At 34.8% G+C, this 18,955-nt stretch overlaps 1 protein-coding gene across 17 annotated transcripts in view; it reads right to left on the bottom strand.

Moving 5' to 3' along the window:
- The window catches only part of SUPT20H (SPT20 homolog, SAGA complex component), a 39,531-nt gene that overhangs the window by 2,819 nt on the left and 17,757 nt on the right, over positions 1 to 18,955 (bottom strand). For 8 of the 17 annotated variants that reach the window (XR_004678950.1, XM_035003510.1, XM_035003507.1 and 5 more), the window contains exons 11-24: positions 18,005 to 18,161; positions 17,854 to 17,910; positions 15,931 to 16,002; positions 15,133 to 15,290; positions 13,786 to 13,812; positions 13,197 to 13,229; positions 12,528 to 12,645; positions 11,918 to 12,020; positions 11,613 to 11,771; positions 9,609 to 9,915; positions 8,930 to 9,084; positions 6,003 to 6,058; positions 2,840 to 2,959; positions 38 to 143 (exon numbers count right to left, since the gene is read on the bottom strand). Coding sequence is in view for 16 of the 17 variants with exons in the window: in XM_035003510.1 (XP_034859401.1) it covers positions 38 to 143; positions 2,840 to 2,959; positions 6,003 to 6,058; positions 8,930 to 9,084; positions 9,609 to 9,915; positions 11,613 to 11,771; positions 11,918 to 12,020; positions 12,528 to 12,645; positions 13,197 to 13,229; positions 13,786 to 13,812; positions 15,133 to 15,290; positions 15,931 to 16,002; positions 17,854 to 17,910; positions 18,005 to 18,161 (1,628 nt within the window). In the remaining variant the exon portion in view is untranslated. The remainder of the gene's footprint in view (positions 1 to 37; positions 144 to 2,839; positions 2,960 to 6,002; positions 6,059 to 8,929; positions 9,085 to 9,608; positions 9,916 to 11,612; positions 11,772 to 11,917; positions 12,021 to 12,527; positions 12,646 to 13,196; positions 13,230 to 13,785; positions 13,813 to 15,132; positions 15,291 to 15,930; positions 16,003 to 17,853; positions 17,911 to 18,004; positions 18,162 to 18,955) is intronic. The other 9 variants (XM_035003516.1, XM_035003520.1, XM_035003517.1 and 6 more) reach the window with 4 other exon arrangements.

Here is an 18,955-nt window from a genome sequence, read left to right as displayed (position 1 = left end):
TAGTAAATTCAACATATGAAGGTATAAAGATACCAACCAGCTGCCTGTGATTGCATAAAACTTCCTACTCCAGCAAGGTTAATAACAGCAGCGTGCTGAGCAGATAAGGCCTGTTCTTGACTGGTTGAACCTTGTTCAGAACCCTGAATAAAAAAAAAAAATACATGACTGTACAAAAAGAAAAACAATTTTGAGTTGGTGAAAATTTTTTTCCCCTGGTATGAGGAAAAATACCAACATTAGATTAGGTCTTGTAAAAAGAGTAACAAAGTGGGCCCCTGGGTGGCTAGTTGGTTAAGTGACTGCCTTCGGCTCATGTCATGATCCTGGAGTCCCAGGATGAGGTCCCACATCAGGCTCCCTGCTCGGTGGGGAGCCTGCTTCTCCCTCTGGCCCTCCCCCGCCTCTCCTGCTCTCTCTCAAATAAATAAAATCTTAAAAAAAAAAAAAGTAACAAAGTGTTCATGGACTGGAAATTTCACATAGTAAAGATGGTAAAGTCACTTTCAAAATGACCTACAGGTTCAACTCAATTCCTCTAAAAATCCTAACAGGTTCTTTTTTTCCTCTATATCTATAGACAAGATGATTCTAAAATTTAGATGGAAAAGAAAAAGATCTAGAACAGCTAAACAGTTTTGAAAACTAAAATGGGAGGAATCACACTGCCTGATTTTAAGACTTACTATATAGTCTACACTTATCAAGACAGTGTGGTACCAACACAGGGATAGATACACAGATAGGTGGAAGAGAATAGAGAACACGGAGAGCCATGGAAATACATCTTGACAAAGGTGCAAAAGTAATTCAACTGATTAAGGTTGGCTTTTTCAACAACTAGTGCTGTAGCAACTTAACACCGATCCCTTTCGCCCCCTGCCAATAAACCTTGACCTAAGCCTTAACGTTAACCTTATACAAAAATTAACTGGAAATGGATCACAGATGTAAATGAAAAGCTACAAAATTGTTAGAAGACAACAAGGAGAAAATCTCTGGGCCACAGGGCTAGGTGAGGCATTCCTAGACAACACATAAGGCATGATACATAAAAGAAAAATTGATAACCCAGACTTCATCAAAACTAAAAACTTTCACTCGGAAAAAGACATCCTTTGCTACCACCTAAAACAGTGTTTGAAATAACATTTTAGTAAATAACATAAGTCAAACATTTTTCAAAAGTTACAAGACCCTTATCTTGAGAGGATTTCCCTGGATATTGATTTAAAAAATGGGCAAGAGGACCTGAGTAGACATTTCTCCAAAGAAGATATATAAACAAACAGCAAATTTATGAAAAGATGTTCAAAAGCATTAATTAGGGAAACGCAAATCACAATGAGCTATCACCTTACATTCATGCGGATGGTAGGCTCCAGAAAATAACAAGTCTCAAAACTTGTCAGGAATATGGAGAAACAGAAACCCTTGTGCCCTGCTGGGGAGAATGTAAAATGGTATACCCATATGGAAAACAGTACGCAGATCCTTCAAAAAATTAAAAATCCCACTCCTGGGTATTATCCAAAAGAACTGAAAAGCAGGGACCTGAAGAGCTGTTTGTACACCCATGTTCATAGCAGCATTATTCATCACAGCCAAAAGATGGAAGCAATCCAAATGTCCATCGAAAGATGAATGAATAAACAAAATGTAGTATATACATACAATGGAATATTATTCAGCCTTAAAAAGTAAGGAAATTCTGACACACACTAGAACATGGAAAAACTTTGGGGACATTATGCTAAGTGAAGTAAATCAGTCACAAAAAGACAAGCACTGCCTAGAGTAGTCAAATGCAGAGAAACAGAAAGGAGAATGACGGTTGTCAGGGCTAGTCAGAGAGGGAAATATGGAATTACTGTTTAATGGGTAGAGTTTCAGTTTTGCAAGATGAAAATGCTGTGGAGACTCGTTGTCTAACAATAAAAATATACTTAACATGCACACTTAAAATGATGAAAATGGCAGATTATATATTACATGTATTTTACCAAAGATGGCAAATTATGTATTAACGTGTATTTTACAATTAAAAAAAAAAAAAGTGCAAAACAATTTTATATCCAGCCAAGTAATCCTTCATGTGTTAAAGAATAAAGAGAAACTGTTTTGCATGTGCCCTTCCTGAGAATCTACTAGAGGATGAGCTTTACCTAACCAAGACTTAACTGGGGAATCTTTGTGAACTGAGAAACTCTGGGGAGTGAGACCCAAGAATCACTATTGTCAGTTCCCAGATAATCCCAAAGTGTAGCAAAGGTTCAGAAAAACTTGTAGTTCCTTCTCCTTTATTTATTTAATTTATTTATTTGACAGAGACGGAGAACACAAGCAGGGAGAGTGGGAGTGGGACAGGGAGAAACAGACTCCCCACTAAGCAGGGAGCCCGACGCGGGGCTCGATCCCAGGACCCTGAGATCATCACCTGAGCCAAAGGCAGACGCTTAACCAACTGAGCCACCCAGGCGCCCTCCTTCTCCTTTAATTTACTGCAGTTCTTATTCAATTTCATTATGTTTAACAATATACAAATATTTATTTGTGTCTATCTTCCCTTTGCCCTAAGCTTCATGATAATAGGGACATCTCTGTTCCAACAGAGACAAAACACTGCAAACAGAAGGATGATGACATGCAAAAAATGCATGGGCTATAGGAAGAGAAAAAGAATTTGAAATAGGCACCCAATAACTATCACTACTACTGATACTAAAAGCAGAACAGGAATTGTCTGTCTGAACTAAAACCATGCCAAATATGCTTGGGAAAAAAAAAAAAAGTTACAATTCTGTAATACAAAGCAAATGGAAGGCTGGAAGGCACATACCTGCTCCCCTGGCTGTTGCGGACTAGAAGTTGTAGGTTGCTGAGGCTGCTGTGGCGTAAACTGAGAGAGCTGCTGTTGTTGCTGCTGCAGAGTGTTAAAAATGAGTGAACCACCTGGAAGCTATTAGAGAAGAATTAGCTCTTTTCACATTATTTAAATTTATTTATTCCATAAACACTTTTAGAACATTCACTATGTGTCAGGCATTCTTCTGTGGATTGAGGAAACAGGTGGATGAAAACCACACCAAACCAATATCCCTGCCCTTAAAAAAAAAATCTTCTTAAAAACAATTTTTAATTGCTATTACTTCGGGCTCTCAAATATGTAAGTAATCTCAAACATCCATGATTCTGCTTAATAGTTAGCTATCCAAATGTACATACTACTTTTATTTAACTCTTCTTACACATCAGTATAAAATAGCATTAAATGCTTTACAAAGTATAAACAAGAAACTGGTGATAATCAGATATACATATTAAGAAAACTTCTCTAATTTGTTCTAGCTTTACCAAAAACCAGAAATGCATGGATTTTTATATAACACAGTAAGGAATTCCAAAGCTGTAATGGAAGTACATTAGATATCCGTATTTTTAGTTCAGAAGTACTACTTGCTGCTCTGTCATTCTGTACCTAAATTACTTCAAAAACCCCCAAACAAAAAAAAAAAACCAAACACTTTTTAAAGCATCCAGAAAATTCCATGTTAAAAATTAAAACTATGGTTTTCAAATGCATCAGGAAATAAATGGTTTTTCCACTTATCCTATAGGGGTTTAAGCTATAGTAATCTCCCTTCATGCATAGTTTTGCTTTCCCTGATTTCAGTTACTACAGTCAACTACAGTCCAGAAGCAGATGATCTTCCTGACATGGTCAGGTCAAGAGTAGCCTAACACTACATCACAACACCTATGTCATTCACCTCACTTCATCTCATCACCTAGGCATTTTATCATCTCACATTACAAGAAGAGTGTACAGTACTCTGTACTTACTTTAAGAGACCATTATTTACTTAACTTTTATTATAGTGTACCTGTTACCACTGTTCAATTTTATTAATTATTGTTAATCTCTTACTGTGTCTAATTCACAAATTAAACTTCATTGTAGGTATTGTGAAAATAGAGACGACTAACTAGAGTCCGGAAGCTCAATGTCAATTATAGGAAGATTGTCAATTACAGATCCCAGCAAAAGAATCCTCAATAGGAAAAAATCGTCAGTGACAGGCCCCAGCAGGGAAAGATGTACACTGCATCTCCAACAAGAAATCGACCACTCCTGAAACTCAGCCAACAAGAAGCTGTCGTCAGCCTGAACTCTTGCTTTTCTCCAATGGACTTCATTCAAAACAACCCTCTCCACTTTCCTCCTCCTCCATCATAAAATAATATTCCTCTCTTTTGTTGAACTTGCCAATGGTTTTGTCATAGCTTGCTTGGCCCAAATTGCAATTCTCTGTTATTCCCAAATAAGCCAATTTTGCTGGTAAAATAACTGAGTTTTATTTTTAAGGTTAACAGTACGTATGTAGAGGAAAAAAACAGTATATACAGGGTTTTGGTACTATCCATGTTTTCGGCACCCACTGGGGGTCTTGAAAATATATCTACTGCAGATAACGGGGGACTACTGTACAAGCACTCTGAAGTCCTTAAGAGAAAGTCCAAGCAAATAAATACCCAACTACAAAACGCTTAGGTCTGCATAGCCAAAAAAAAAAAAGGTGTCCTCAGATCAGTATCTCTAAACCTCATTGTTATATAAATCTGGACTTAGCATAGGCCAACTGTTACTTGTAGCCTTACTCCTTATGATTAGTGCTATTAAGGAATTCCACTCATTTCCAACACCAATATGCAAGGAAGTTGGTTAAATAAACCAATGTGATCCGTGGTCTGTCCATATTACAAGCGGACTGTTCTGCGATTACATTCTGTAAATATAGACATTGTGTGCATCTTGTGTAACAAATGTTTTTTAAGTTTTGGCTTAAAATACATTTCCTGATTTGTTATTCCTGAAAACCAGGTTGGGTTGATCTGTCTGGTACTTGTTTTTTTTTTTTTTTTTTAAGACCTTAGTTTCTTTATCATATTTTACTAAAACAATTCACATTTTCCTTGTGGCCCAGAGTTGAACACAAACCTGAGACCACATGGTACTATATGAAATTAATTCTGCAATGACTGACTTATAAGGACCAATTAATTTTTTTTTATTTGTTTTTGTTTTTTTTTAATTTTATTTATTTGGCAGAGAGAGAGAGGGCACAAGTAGGGAGAGCAGGAGGCAGAAGGGAGAAACAGGCTCCCCTGATGATCAGAGCCCGACCTGGGGCTTGATCCCTCGACCCTGGGATCATGACCTGAGCCGAAGGCAGATGCTTAACCGACTGAGCCACCCAGTACCACCTGTCTGGTACTATTATTTCCTAATAATCCAAAGCTCTGCCATTTTGTGTCCACACATTCATGTCTATCTTTTCTAAAGGTTCTCTGTAGACAATCCCACTCATTTTCCAACCTGGTAGCTTTATACTGGACCTCATCCTTAAATTAAAGGACCTAGCGTAACACCCAGAATATTGTTAAGTTCACAATGTGTACTAAATTCTCCACTTTCAATCTTTTTATATGCTAACATTGATGACATGTAAGTAAAGACTCATAATTAGACACAAACTGTAACCTAACGAACATTTAATGAACAACTATAAGGTGCCTGGCATTGTTCTAAGAAATCATTCTGCTTAGGAAAAGAACACCTGCCTGTTTTTAAAATTTTTCTTCAAGCAAACAGTAATACATATACATACATAAAATGCCTGTTTAAAGAGGAATTATTTTCTAAGTATATCTATTACTGCTATTGTAGGCAAGTGTACCCCTTGGTAGTTGTCAATTCTCCCCATTGGAACAGCTAGTGCTCGATTAGGCAGAGTGCTGGAGCCAATGAGAGTGGTATGTAGGATACAGATTCTTTCTCTATCCGCTTCCCACGTGATCATACAAGAAAGCAATAATTAACCACACCCTTAGAAGATTTCGAACAGATTTCAACATTTCAAATGCTTATATGATCAGATATACATCAAAAAAAAGATATCAAACATAAAAACTTCAATCAAAAGCCAATTTATCACATTTACCTGGAGTAGATTTAAGGGCCTGAGATTTGAAGTATTTTTTAAACCAAATGGAACACCTGTTAAATAAAATTCATGGTTATAAGAGGGAATTAAATTTTATTACACTTCAAAATATTTTTATACTTTGGTATCTATAAATACATTTTAAGTACCTTCTGCATAGATGTGGTTATTTTTTCTGTACTTTTAAAATAAAAAAACAAAAAAAAATTCATCAATACCTATTAACACTAAGATCTTATTCAAAGATGTGGAGCACCAGATGTACATTTTATAGGCATACCTCAGAGATATTGTGGGTTCAATTCCAGACCACTACAATAAAGTGAGTACTGCAATAAAACAAGTCAAATGAATTTTGATTTCCCAGTGAATGTTATGTTTACACTACACTGTAGTCTATTATATGTGCAATAGCATTATGTCTAAAAATACAATGTACCTTAATTAAAATATTTTGTTAAAAAATACATTAACTGAGTTTTCAATGAGTCACAATCACTGATCATAGAGGACTACAACAAATGTAATAATGAAAATATATGAAATACTATGAGAATTACCAAAATGTGATCCAGAGATATGAAATGAGCTATTGCAAAAATGGCATCAACAGCCTCGTTTGATGCAGGGTTGCCACAAACCTTCAATTTGTAAGAGAACATGCAGTATCTTTAAAGTGCAATAAAGCGGGGCGCCTGGGTGGCTCAGTTGGTTAAGCGACTGCCTTTGGCTCAGGTCATGATCCTGGAGTCCCTGGATCGAGTCCCGCATCGGGCTCCCTGCTCAGCAAGGAGCCTGCTTCTCCCTCTAACCCTCCCCCCTCTCATGTACTCTCTCTCTCTCATTCTTGCTCTCTCAAATAAATAAATAAATCTTAAAAAAAAAAAAATAAAGTGCAATAAAGCAAGGTATGGCTGTATTCTATTATTTCAGAAATGATAACGTCTTTTACCACTATTTTGACTTTTGGCTAGAGAAAGTAATCAGGAAGTATGCAGACACCATGAATATAATAAAACTGTCACTGTTGTGCAAATACATTTCAGGGATTGACATCTACTTAAATTTCTCAGTGCTAAGTAGTATAGGATAATAATCCTATCTCCAAGAACCCCTGTGCTGTTTGCTATTTTTTCAAATACAAATGGTAATATTAACAATGTTAAAGAACACTGAATTTTGTCAAAAGTGAAAGTCAGGAAACAATGCTGTTACTCCTGAACTTAGTCCCCAAAATATGTGATGCAACAGAGCACATAAAGCAGGGGTTGGCAAACTTTTTCAGTAGGCCCTGTGGGGCACATATGGCCTCTGTGGCATATTCTTCCTCTTCATTGTCTCTTTTTTTAAACAAACCTTTAAAAATATAACCATTCTTGTAGTTTGTAGGCCATGGTCTCAAAGTATGTGCATATTCTGCCAACAAAATATACCAACTTGAACATTAATTAAAATGTATCTAGTCCTCTCAGCAGATAATTGAATTAAAAAAAGATAAAAGGCAGAACATTCATAGGTGATGGTATCAAAGCATAATCACATTAAAATATTACAGTATTGGTATTACTCATCAGGAAAAATTCTTATGAAAAGATATGACATAATTTCCTCTATTTATTTATTTTTAAAGATTTTATTTATTTATTTGAGAGAGAGAGAGAGCAGGAGCCTGGGGGGCGGGGGGGGGGGATAAACAGATTCCCCACTGAGCAGGGAGTCCGACGTGGGGCTTGATCCCAGGATCCTCCCTGAGATCATGACCTGAGCCAAAGGCAGAAGCTTAACCAACTGAGGCACCCCCATAACTTCCTTTAAAAATGAATGACATCTATCTAATGCTTATGGCTTATTAAAGGCACTTTCACATCACTTCATTAATGTCTCCTAAGTACCATCTAAAGTTAGATATTTTTACTCCCACTTTAGAACAGATGAAACTGAGGCCAAGGGAGAAAAACTAAGTGACTTATTTTAGGCCCCACAGTGAACATCTGGAGCCACATATAACTAATTGGTAAATATAAGCACCCTAAATTCAACACTTGATTCCATCTCCAGAGCTTCTGCCATTAACATTTATGAACATTAAAATGAGATCATCAGCTAGAATTAGGAAGTCATAGCAATGTTACCTGCTTAAATTATACTCCCTAGGTTTGACTTCTCATAACTCAGAAATTTTCTGATAAATTATTCTTACTATGTCAAGTTTGTTTTTCCTGCTAAGTTTTTTCTCAGCAGTACGAAATTGGATTATTCCAAGATATTACAAAACATTATTTTAAACATTAAAAAATAAAGTTGTTAGAACTATTTTCCAGTACATGTAATAGTAATTACTACTGCATTGAAACTATCACTGTTTATGATGAGGATGGCAATTTTTTTTGAATGCTTATGTCTCAGGCAATTTAAAATACATCATCTGTATTTACTTATTTAACCTTCACAACTATGAGGCAAAGCATTATTTTTCCCCGTTTTACTGACAAGGAAAGTGAGGTGACTTTCCCATGATTATACTATTCAGTAAGTTGCACAACTGCGATTTCAAACTTAGGCAGTCTGGCTCCAGGGTCTAGGCTTTTTATTGCCATTCTATGTTGCCTTTCTCATACAATCTATGTTTCTAAAATGTATTTCTTTTACCTGAGAAAGGAGGACTACACTGACAACAAGGTTATCAAAATTAATTTATGTTTGGAAGGCAGACATAAGTTGCAAAAACTTACCAAGTTTCTTCATTGAATTGCTAAATGGTTTTTAATTTAAATATCAGGACTTCAAGGGCTTTTTAAATGAAATAGTGCAACATAATGCTTCAAGAAATAAGGACATTAAGTGTATATAATATGCTTAAAATGACATTTTTGTATTAGCATGTACTTTAATTTTTTAGAGGTTATTATTTCCAATATTCTGACCTGCTTGAGAAGCTGCCTGCATTGCACCGGGCAATGCATTTGGTAGCAGACCGCCTGAGGGTAGAAGGCCACTCAGGTTTATTCCTGCAGGAGTTATGGCACCAGTGTTACAGCCCAGCATAGGGTTTGAACCACTCATCAAAGCCTGAGCTCCACTGCGGGAGAATAAGACAAAGCATTAAACTTGCACTATAAAAGAAAATTTCAGTCACATAATAATTCCTTGGATTAAAAAACAAGCTACTAAACAAACAATTAGGTATTTTGGTCTTAAACATCAGTTTTAGGGCTCTGTTTCATTTTTATGCTATAGAGTAACAGTAAGATTATCTAAAATTAAGTACTGTATATTTATCAAGGTTTAAAATATAATTTGAAAGAGTAAAAGCATTAATCAAGGGATTAAAATATGGTAATGCTGAGGATAAACAAGAAAATCTATACTGCTGTCAATGTGAAGTAGTATCAGGTTAGTGCATATAATACATAATTACCTAAAATTAAAACATACTTGTTGAGATAGTTTCTATCCATATCTAAACTATTTGTTTTTCAGTTTCAGAAATATGCAATTTATTAATTTCATAAGAATTTATTTAGATCAATGAGAATATCTTAAAAAACAAAAACAAAAACACACACACAAAGAAACAAAATCAGGGCATCAATGCAAACTTACCAAACAGAGCCCACTACATTGATGAAGTTAAGTCCAGCAGAGTTTGCCATGACCTGGGTGGCCGTGGTTCCTGTAGTTATGGATGTTACCATGGTGGAAAGAGGAATGGTCGTTACAGGCATTGCCTGGCTCAGAGACCTTTGCTGCTGAGCAAACTGAGTTAACAAAGTGGGCTGAGGGGTGAAGCCTGAATCTTGGGGAGTAGGGGTGGCTGAAGGGGTAATAGGAGTTGAGCTCTGAGCATCAGGAGGGTGTGGGGTCGATGAAGGGGTTGGTGTAGGAGTAGATGGCTTAGGAGTTCCAGATCCTGCTCATTGAGAAAAATAAAAATTGCTAGTTTGTTATAAATGGCCAGTCCTTTTTAAAATAAGGTTAATGGAATCTTACTTAGCACTGACAATTTGTTCCAGTTTTAAGCAGTTAACTGCAAGTGTTAATTTCTACACATGATACATGAGTGTTGCTACACTCAATTACAATTAAGGATGCAGTATATCACCTAAAAATTCCATCAGAGATGCTATTACAGTAACAGTAAAAATATACATTTGTATACTACCACAATACCCATTTAAAAGTTAATTTCCTACATGCTACCTTTGGCCTAAAAAGTTTAAGAGGAATTCAAATTAATTTTTGTTATTTACGATTTCACTAATTTAGAACTTCATTTAAAAATATTGCTTATTTTCTGTAACAGTCTGAGATAAACTCTGAACATATTTAATTACATATGGTTAACAATCATACTTGGCACCTAAATGTACATGTTTAATTCCTAACACATCAAGTTTATCCTGACAAACAAATTTACAAAACACAATAATAAAGCAAATATTTGATAGATAATACTGCATCTTTAACAGTAACTGTGTACTTCTGTTTAAATGTAAGAATGTATAGAAAATCTGTTGTGAATGAAGTATGCACAGTTTATCAACTTTTTAAAAACAAAAAACAAAAACAAAAAACAAAAACCAAAAAAATAAAACCAAAAGCTCTTGAGGTGTTTTCTTTTTTAGCTTTCATGTCCTGCAGAAAGAAAGGAAAGAAATGTGAATGTCCAGAAGCTGTCACTCAACCCTTACTTAAAGTAACAACTGTGTGCAGTAGATTAACATAATCCATACCCACAACATAAGAAGTGTGAATAAGACTTCCAGGAAATTTATAAATTTTTCTTTGTGCAAAACAAGAAGGCAGAAAAATTACACCTTTTGAGCTATCAAGATGAAGATGTTTATATCTAAGGCGAAGACCACCCTATCACTGTGCAGTGTACTAAAACTTTCAAGCACACTTTAGTTATCTATAAAAAAATCTAAAAAACTGGAATGCTTTTTTGCAAATTGATACCTAAATATCTCAGAAAACTCTAATTTGAAGAAATTATCCCAATCGAATGCTAGAATTCTTGCATAAGTTTTCTTGATGTTAAAAAAAAAAGTATTTAGTAAAAATTACGTTTTAATATTTTCAGAATAATGCCTTATGATTATTACCACATTTTAGTAACTGATTACAATTTTTAAGAGTGTAGGAGTGTTTTTGAAAAATCAGCTTTCAGTTTATCACCACCTTGGAACTAGTTGGTTTCTTACATATACAAAAATAGGACTGCAGCAACAACTCTTATGACTTTTTTTTCATATCAGCTACATAGTTTACATAAAATGTAACATGATCCTAGGGAACACTGGAATAAAAAATATTTTGGAATCTTATTGCCACATTCAACTAACAGATTATTTTTTTAAGGAGATGTGTAGGTTGTAAATCTGTAAGGTATACACACAGTGCATACACAGATACAGAAAAACAAATACAATTACAATAAACACATAATACATACAATTAACAAGAGATTCGCCTGAAGCTTCTCAAAACTTATACATTTTGGGTACATAGTACATTCAGATTTCAATATTTCACTGGTCAAAAAAAATAGCTTTTTAAAGAAATACTAATGCAAAAAGCCAATGAAGAATTTAAGTTATAACTCACTTTGTGATGAGCTGGCAGGTGACAGGGCAGCTGGAGAAAGCATGCTAACTTGATTGAGATCCACAGATGACTTCCGAGAAAGACTTGGTGGCTTGGAAGCAGGAGGAGGAGTTGGAGATTTAAGAAAGCTGCTGGCCTGCTGTGGTGTAAAATAGTTACCTAGAAGAATATAAAAGTTATTTCCTACACTTATAATTCAAAATTCCGTGAATTAAGTAAATCATAATATGAGTATAGTTTTAAAAAAAGATTATGACTGTATGATGTGTTTTACTCCAGATGACAGAAATCAAAGAATATAATACCTGAAGAACTACTTCCTGAGTTTGAAGGAAGTTTGATGGGTGGAGGTCGATGTTTTACTCCCTTTCCCAATACTGAAGACTGAACTGACACAGTCTCGGGCTGCTAAGAGACGGACATTGAATATACTTGTTAAACTTAAGCTCAAATCAGAAACTCATAAATTAATACCACTATAGCTTCTAGATGAGAACACACACTTTAAAACCCTGCAAAGTACTCTTAGTGTTAGAGGTTGGGTGTGACAGATGTTACAAAAAAAATACAATTTCACATAAGAAGATCCATGAAACAAATTACAGTACATATGTAAAGGATGAAGGAAAGATTTCTAAGTAATAGGATGGGGAAAAACTTTGAAGGAGAAGAGCAGAAAGGTAAACTGAAGGCAAAGCTTCCACTCTTAAATCTTTCCAGGGATAAGAGTAAATTGTTGAAGCCAGGTGATTAGTATACACAGGTGTTCATTATACTTTTCTCTACCTTTCTGTATACTTGAAAGTTTACAGAAAGTTAAATACTACACAATACCCCCATCCCTCAAAAAATAGTCTTAAACATTTCTCAGATTCCCTGAAAAACAATTAGGCACAAAAAAGTAATCAAACATACTTCTGTTTCTTTCCCTGGAGAAAGCTGACTCAAGCTGGCTGAGCCACTAGAGCTGTGTGACATTTTTACTGGACATTTGGCTTCATTCTGGACCAATTCCTGGTATTGATTGACTACCCTGGAATATTAGGAGTAAATGAGTAAGGATTAGCTAACTGTTCTAAACACAAAATTTATAGGAAATAAATAATAATTGTTAATAAAAGAATTTCCATCAAAATTAACACAAAAATTCAAACTAGATAATTTAAAATGTTTGTGCCAAAATTATATTCTTCTAATCTTTTTAATGACAAGCTAATGCTCAAAACATTTTGCTAATAAACAAGCTAAACATACAGTATCTTCCTTTTAATACAGAAAGTACAGGGATTATTTAACCAATAAGCAGCCAAAGAAATTACTCACTGACTTTCACTCACATTCTGATTAAAGTACTACTTAGAAATTACTTTCCTTAGCTACCATAGATATATCTATGCTTTCTTATTTAAAATACACTGTATTTTAAACATTATTGTGTTATTTTCCTAATTCTATAAAAAATTCTAATAATACCTAAGGTATAAATAAAATCAAAATTGTGACTCTTAGTGGAGTACTATGTCCTATAAAAGTGAAGTTTTTCATATCCATCCAGATTAAAGATAAAGACACAAATATTTTTACCTCTCAGCATCAGTCTTTGATCCAATAATAAACCTGGAATGTTTAAAAGAGAGAAAAGTATTATGTTAAGAGTTGTCTTAAGGAACCTTGGGATTACTTTTGAAGGCTTCCATATTTTAGTGACTGCAGTTTTATAAAATGTGTCAAATTACAAAGATATCACAAAAATTTTTTTTACATACATTTAAACTTATGAAGCAATGACCAAGTTTTGCATGCATTATAAATATCCTGTGAATAATTTGGCTGATTTAATTTAAGGGAGATGTATTTTGGCATAAAACTTATGTATCAAAACAAAATCTGGGCTCAAAGTTACCAAGTGCTATACATCCTTGCAAGTGTCTGCCCTACAGCAAAATTCACTGAACTACTGTGTGCAAGGCCTTTGGCCTTCCTCTCACTTTAACCTTTGATTTCTGAAGTCATTAATAATGTCTACAGAGCAGATCTTAGAATATATTTTAGACAGGGAAGGTAGTTTATTGCCAATTCAATAAAATGTCTTTAACAAGTCTTTTTAAAGAATTTGACATTTATATGATTTCTTAACAGATTAAAATAGTGAGTTTGTTTATTTTTTAATTACCAATTTGAATGATCATCTGTGGAGGAGCTGAAATATAAAATGTAAAAAAAAGAAAAAACTTGGTTAATGCAGCTCAAACTTTAACTTCATAGTTATTAACTCAAGTAATTTATGAATATGGAGGAATGACTGGAAGTAACAAATCATGCGGTATTTTTGCAGCAACTCCCTGATGTAAAGGCAAAAAATTCAATTCTCTTCTTGTTAGATCTAATCAGTTGGCTTTTGAACTGATTTTTTTTAAAGATTTTATTTATTTATTTGACAGAAAGACATAGCGAGAGAGGGAACACAAGCAGGGGGAGTGGGAGAGGGAGAAACAGGCCCCCCGCGGAGCAGGGAGCGGATCCTGGGATCATGACCTGAGCCAAAGGAAGACACCTAATGACTGAGCCACCCAGGCACCCCTGAACTGATTTTTTTTAAATGAGAAAAAGAACATAGCTCCTTGTGTCTGAGAAAAGTTTGTAATTTAAAATGACCAATGTACGTCTTAAAGGGGGAGATTTTTAAAAACACAGGTAATCAAAACATCTGATCTACGTAGTATTCAACAACAAAAACTGCTAATGTGAAAAAATTACCAAATGATTCTGACTGAAACTATTTCTTCCCATTAACTTTTACTTAGATATTGGTGAGGTTGTTCTTTAAAATCCATTTCTGCTATAGTTGCAATTAGCATCTTGTGTTAAGTAAAGACTTTATATAAGTAATTTTAACATAGGCCTGGCCCCTGCTTTTTTTTCTGTTGAGCTCCTCTTTGTAGTTTCTTCTTTTTGAAACAGCATCAACTTGATTGAAAAACAAAATCATCAAACTAACAATAAAAACAAAATACTGTTACCTTGTACTAAATATACAGTCCATAAGTTTTAGAAGATCAAATATGTGTATTTTTTTTATAGCCAATAACTACATTAAGCACTGAGTCTCTGTCCTTACATGCAGTGCTGCAATACCAAGTACATTTAACAGCTTCTTCGTTTATTGTAAACTTGCTACCCATTTAAACAAACTACTTCTCAGAAACACTTCAACTTCCTGCTCACAGGTTGAAGTCACAAGTGTCAACACATAAATATAACAAGAAGGATATATCCTTTAAAGCAAGTATGAAAATAATTACACCATAGGTTTTTAAAAAGGTATTATTTTAAATAACTCCTGGACAACATGGTTATTGTAATTTAGGTTTACTTTTGTCCACTGACAAATCTAATTGGAGTACTTAAATAACAAATGAACCCCCAAAGGGAAGTTTTTATTCATTAATGGTTCATCAGTAATTGCTAGATAAATTCTGATGCCTAATTTTGTCAATTACATGTATTTAACAGAACTCACTGGGATGGAGACACCTGGTTGTCATTTTCTTCATCTTCTTTACATGGCTGTATTTTACCATAATAAAGTGGATCACCAAGTGACTGCAAAATGGTCAGCTTTGTTTTCTGATACTGATTACCAGCTTCACATTCAAATACATAATCATCTTTTACATCCTGAAAAAGAGTGTCCCAGATAAATACCTTCTTCAGTAAATACATAATCAAAGTTAACAAAATAAACGACACACTAACTTGTATCTGTCAATATGAAGACACATCACATTTTGACTATAGACCTGTTTAAGACCATCAAAGAGAATAAAGCCCAGGATTCTTCTTTACATAGCACTTTAAGAATGAGAGTCCAATGGGGTAGTTAACCAAGCCCAAGTGAAATATGGCAGAATTGCATATAGTGAACATATGAATGCAAATACTAAATATTAAAGTGGTAAAACTTTTGAAGACAGATCTATTTGTCACATATAAAAAATATTACTGCACTTAGGGAAAATTATACAGAACATTTAAAATCATCCTTAGAATATAACTAATTAGAAACAGAAAACAAATCAGAACTACCAATATGCAACTGAAACAGAAATAAAAATGCAGTTATATATTACAACTGCCCTTTAAAATGGAAACCATACTTTATGAAAAACAAAACTAAACAACTATTCTTTCCTCTAATTCACTAAATCCCCAGAATGTCCTTTAAATTAAAAAAAAAAAAATCTAAAGTAAAGGCACTTTATGTTTAATAAATTCAGAAACAGCCTCATCAGAAAGAAGACTGCAATGATGGACTTACATGGGCTGGCCAGACTGTTGGTTGTGAGTCATCAGATTTGATGGACTTTTCCACTTTAGCATATTTCTCCACCTAAACAATCAAATCAAGAGACAGCAGATGTAATGGAATCAGTATTGTGACCAAGGAGAAAAACCTAAGTAATTCCTCAAGACAATACAGTTTCAAGCACAAAAATTCTTGAATTGCTAGTATCACCAACTGTTTATGCTTAATTTAAAACTCTCCTGATACAGTAATTCAACCAATTGGTTTTAAAAACACGATTAGAATCTCTTTTGTCATTAAATAGGCGTAATAAACACAGCTGTTTTGGACAATGCCTTTTCTTTTTATCCCATAAACTGATATTACATTTATCCTTTAGGGAAGTTGGAATGATACAGACATAATCAGGACCAAGATCTTTTCCTTTGGCTCGGTTTTTAAATCACTTTTTTTTTTTTAAGATTTATTTACTTGAGAGACAGAGAGAGAGAGAAAATGGCTCCCCACTAAGCAGGGAGCCCGACATGGGGCTCCATCCCAGGACCCCAGGATCATGACCTGAGCTGAAGGCAGACACTTAACCGACTGAGCCACCCAGATGCCCCCTATGGCTGGGTTTTAATGGACAGTTGGGACAAAACCGGAGGAAGACTAGGGAAGTTATATTAAAGTTGATAAAATTTTTGTGAACCTTTTCCCTTTTCTAATTGGACATGGACCATACATTCTGTATTATCACCTACTAGTCTGTGTGAATCAAATTTTCTCATCTTCCTGGTAACCATGACCTTACGATAAAGCAGACTCACCCGGGAAATTGATAAAAAATTCAGATCTCCATGTCCTTTCCCTGGAGATCTGACTAAATTAAAAGGTCTGAAGTGGGGCCTGAAATCTACATTTATCTGGTATTCTGGATGATTCTTCTGATCAACTCAGACTGAGAAACTTTGTATTAGCGTTTTGCTACTCAGATGTAGGCTGTGGACCTCAGTACCATGCAACCTGAGAGCCTGGCAAAACTGCAGCAGCTCCGGTTCTAGCCCAGACTTGCTGAATTAGAATCTGCATCTTAACAAGCAAGCCAAGGTGATTAGGATGTACATTAAAGTTCAAGAAGCACTGTTTTAGATATACAGTCTACCCTCCAAAGCTAATAGATCCCACCCTTTGATATTTACACTAACATCTCTTCTCAAGCTGCATTCCTCCAGAAACACATTAAGTTATAAAAAAAATAATGTGGCTTATATTCCCTTTAGTCATATACATAGTGTACTTCTGATGGTTTTGGCTTTGTGCTTTTCAGAAATTTTTCTCTTAATTTCAGAAAATAAGAATAGTACATGTGCTAGCCTAAGAAGGATGCAGAAGAAAAACAAACATCAGTTAAAATAACTAGCCAATTATAAAGAGTTGAGTGAAAAACAAAAAGGAACAAAGGAGGAATAGGGAAGTAAAAGAAATATGGGACTAGTCATCAAAAGATCTCTTTCATGTTTTTGATCATTTATAGCTCATGAATATTATGGATCAGCAGAGAGTAACAGGCAAAGTTCCTAATCTTGGTCACTGATTTGAGAAAAGCAGCATTATCAGGAAATTATAATGGAATATTATGAAAAAAGAATACATTTTATACATATTATGTAATAATGTACCATCTTTTTCCATATTTCAAAATTCTTTGGTTATTATATTCCTACTCTAAACACAGACCTTTTAAAGCAATACAAAGATGTATTAAGGTGTTATATTCTTACACAAGTAAATGTGAAAGAATATTCTAAAATATTCTAAAAATGAGCAATTGATTTAAAAAAAAAACATTACTCTGTTTTTAAAACAAGTCTTTGTTTTCCCAGAGTATAAGCTGCTACTAGTTAAATTTAGGAACTTTATATGAAAATAAGTGCAATTCATGAACTGACTTACATCCACTTCAGAAGGTATGGCCAAATTACAGGGACTCCGCTTCCACATATCTACACACTGAAAATTAAAAACAGTATTAATATGCTGAAAATTCAAAATGAGCAATGCTTTTGGCATAATAATAAGCTTCATTTAAAAAACACATACTTACATTTCCTGCTTTAGATATCTTGAGGTCATAATGTTGACCTGCTTTTCTTTCCTTCCTTTTTTGTAAGAAATCAAGTAATTTTAGCTGCGGAGGAGGTGGACAATGGGACAGATCCTGTTGCCGGTTCAGAGAGGACCTGGAATACCTCTTGAAACACCTGAAATATTAAGAGAGTTGAACTAAACAAAATAAAAGAAACTCAGAATAAATCTGGATTCAAATCAGTAAGCATTATATATGTAAATCGCAAGTATCTGTAGAACACTATTCCTTGCCAAGCAAAATCCCAGGCACTGGTAAAACAAAAATGAACAAGACAAACAATTCCTGCTACCATGGAGCTGATAGTCCAAAGGCAAAATAGACATTTACAAGTAAACAGGTAAGATCATTTCAGACAGCACTGATCAGGAGGAGGAAAAAGACAAAACAAAACAGGGTCCTGTGGTGAGTCAGTGACAGAGAGGGCAGCATTAGGTAAGAGAAAGGAAGGACTGGACTCTGAAGAAATGATGTGTGAGCTGAGCCATGAACGGCAAGAAGGAACTGCCTATGAGAAGATCAGGGAGGGCACCTGGGTGGCTTGAATAGTTGGGCATCTCCCTTTGGCTCAGGTCATGATCTCATGGTCTTAGGATCAAGCCCCGTGCTGGGTTCCCTGCTTGGTGGGGAGTCTGCTTTTTCCTCTCCCTCTGCCTCCCACCCCTCGTGCTCTCTCCCTCTCTCTCAAATAAATAAAATCTTAAAAAAAAAAAAGAAAAAAAGAAAAAAGATCAGGGAATGAGTATTTGAAGCACAAAGAAGAATTTAAAAACTAAAAAAGAATTAAAAACTTAATTTGTTTTAAAACCAGAAAATAGGTGTGATTAGAACATGAGGATCCACATAATAGATGAGGTCAGAGAGTGAGAAAGGGGCCTTACAGATCAGTGGTAACGTGTTTAGATTTAA

This window comes from Mirounga leonina, unplaced genomic scaffold, assembly GCF_011800145.1.
Source record: "Mirounga leonina isolate KUSES-001 unplaced genomic scaffold, KU_Mleo_1.0 Mir_127, whole genome shotgun sequence".
Classification (NCBI taxonomy): Eukaryota; Metazoa; Chordata; class Mammalia; order Carnivora; family Phocidae; genus Mirounga; species Mirounga leonina.
Note: the sequence above shows the minus strand (reverse complement) of the source record. Positions and strands in the feature narration are given on the sequence as shown.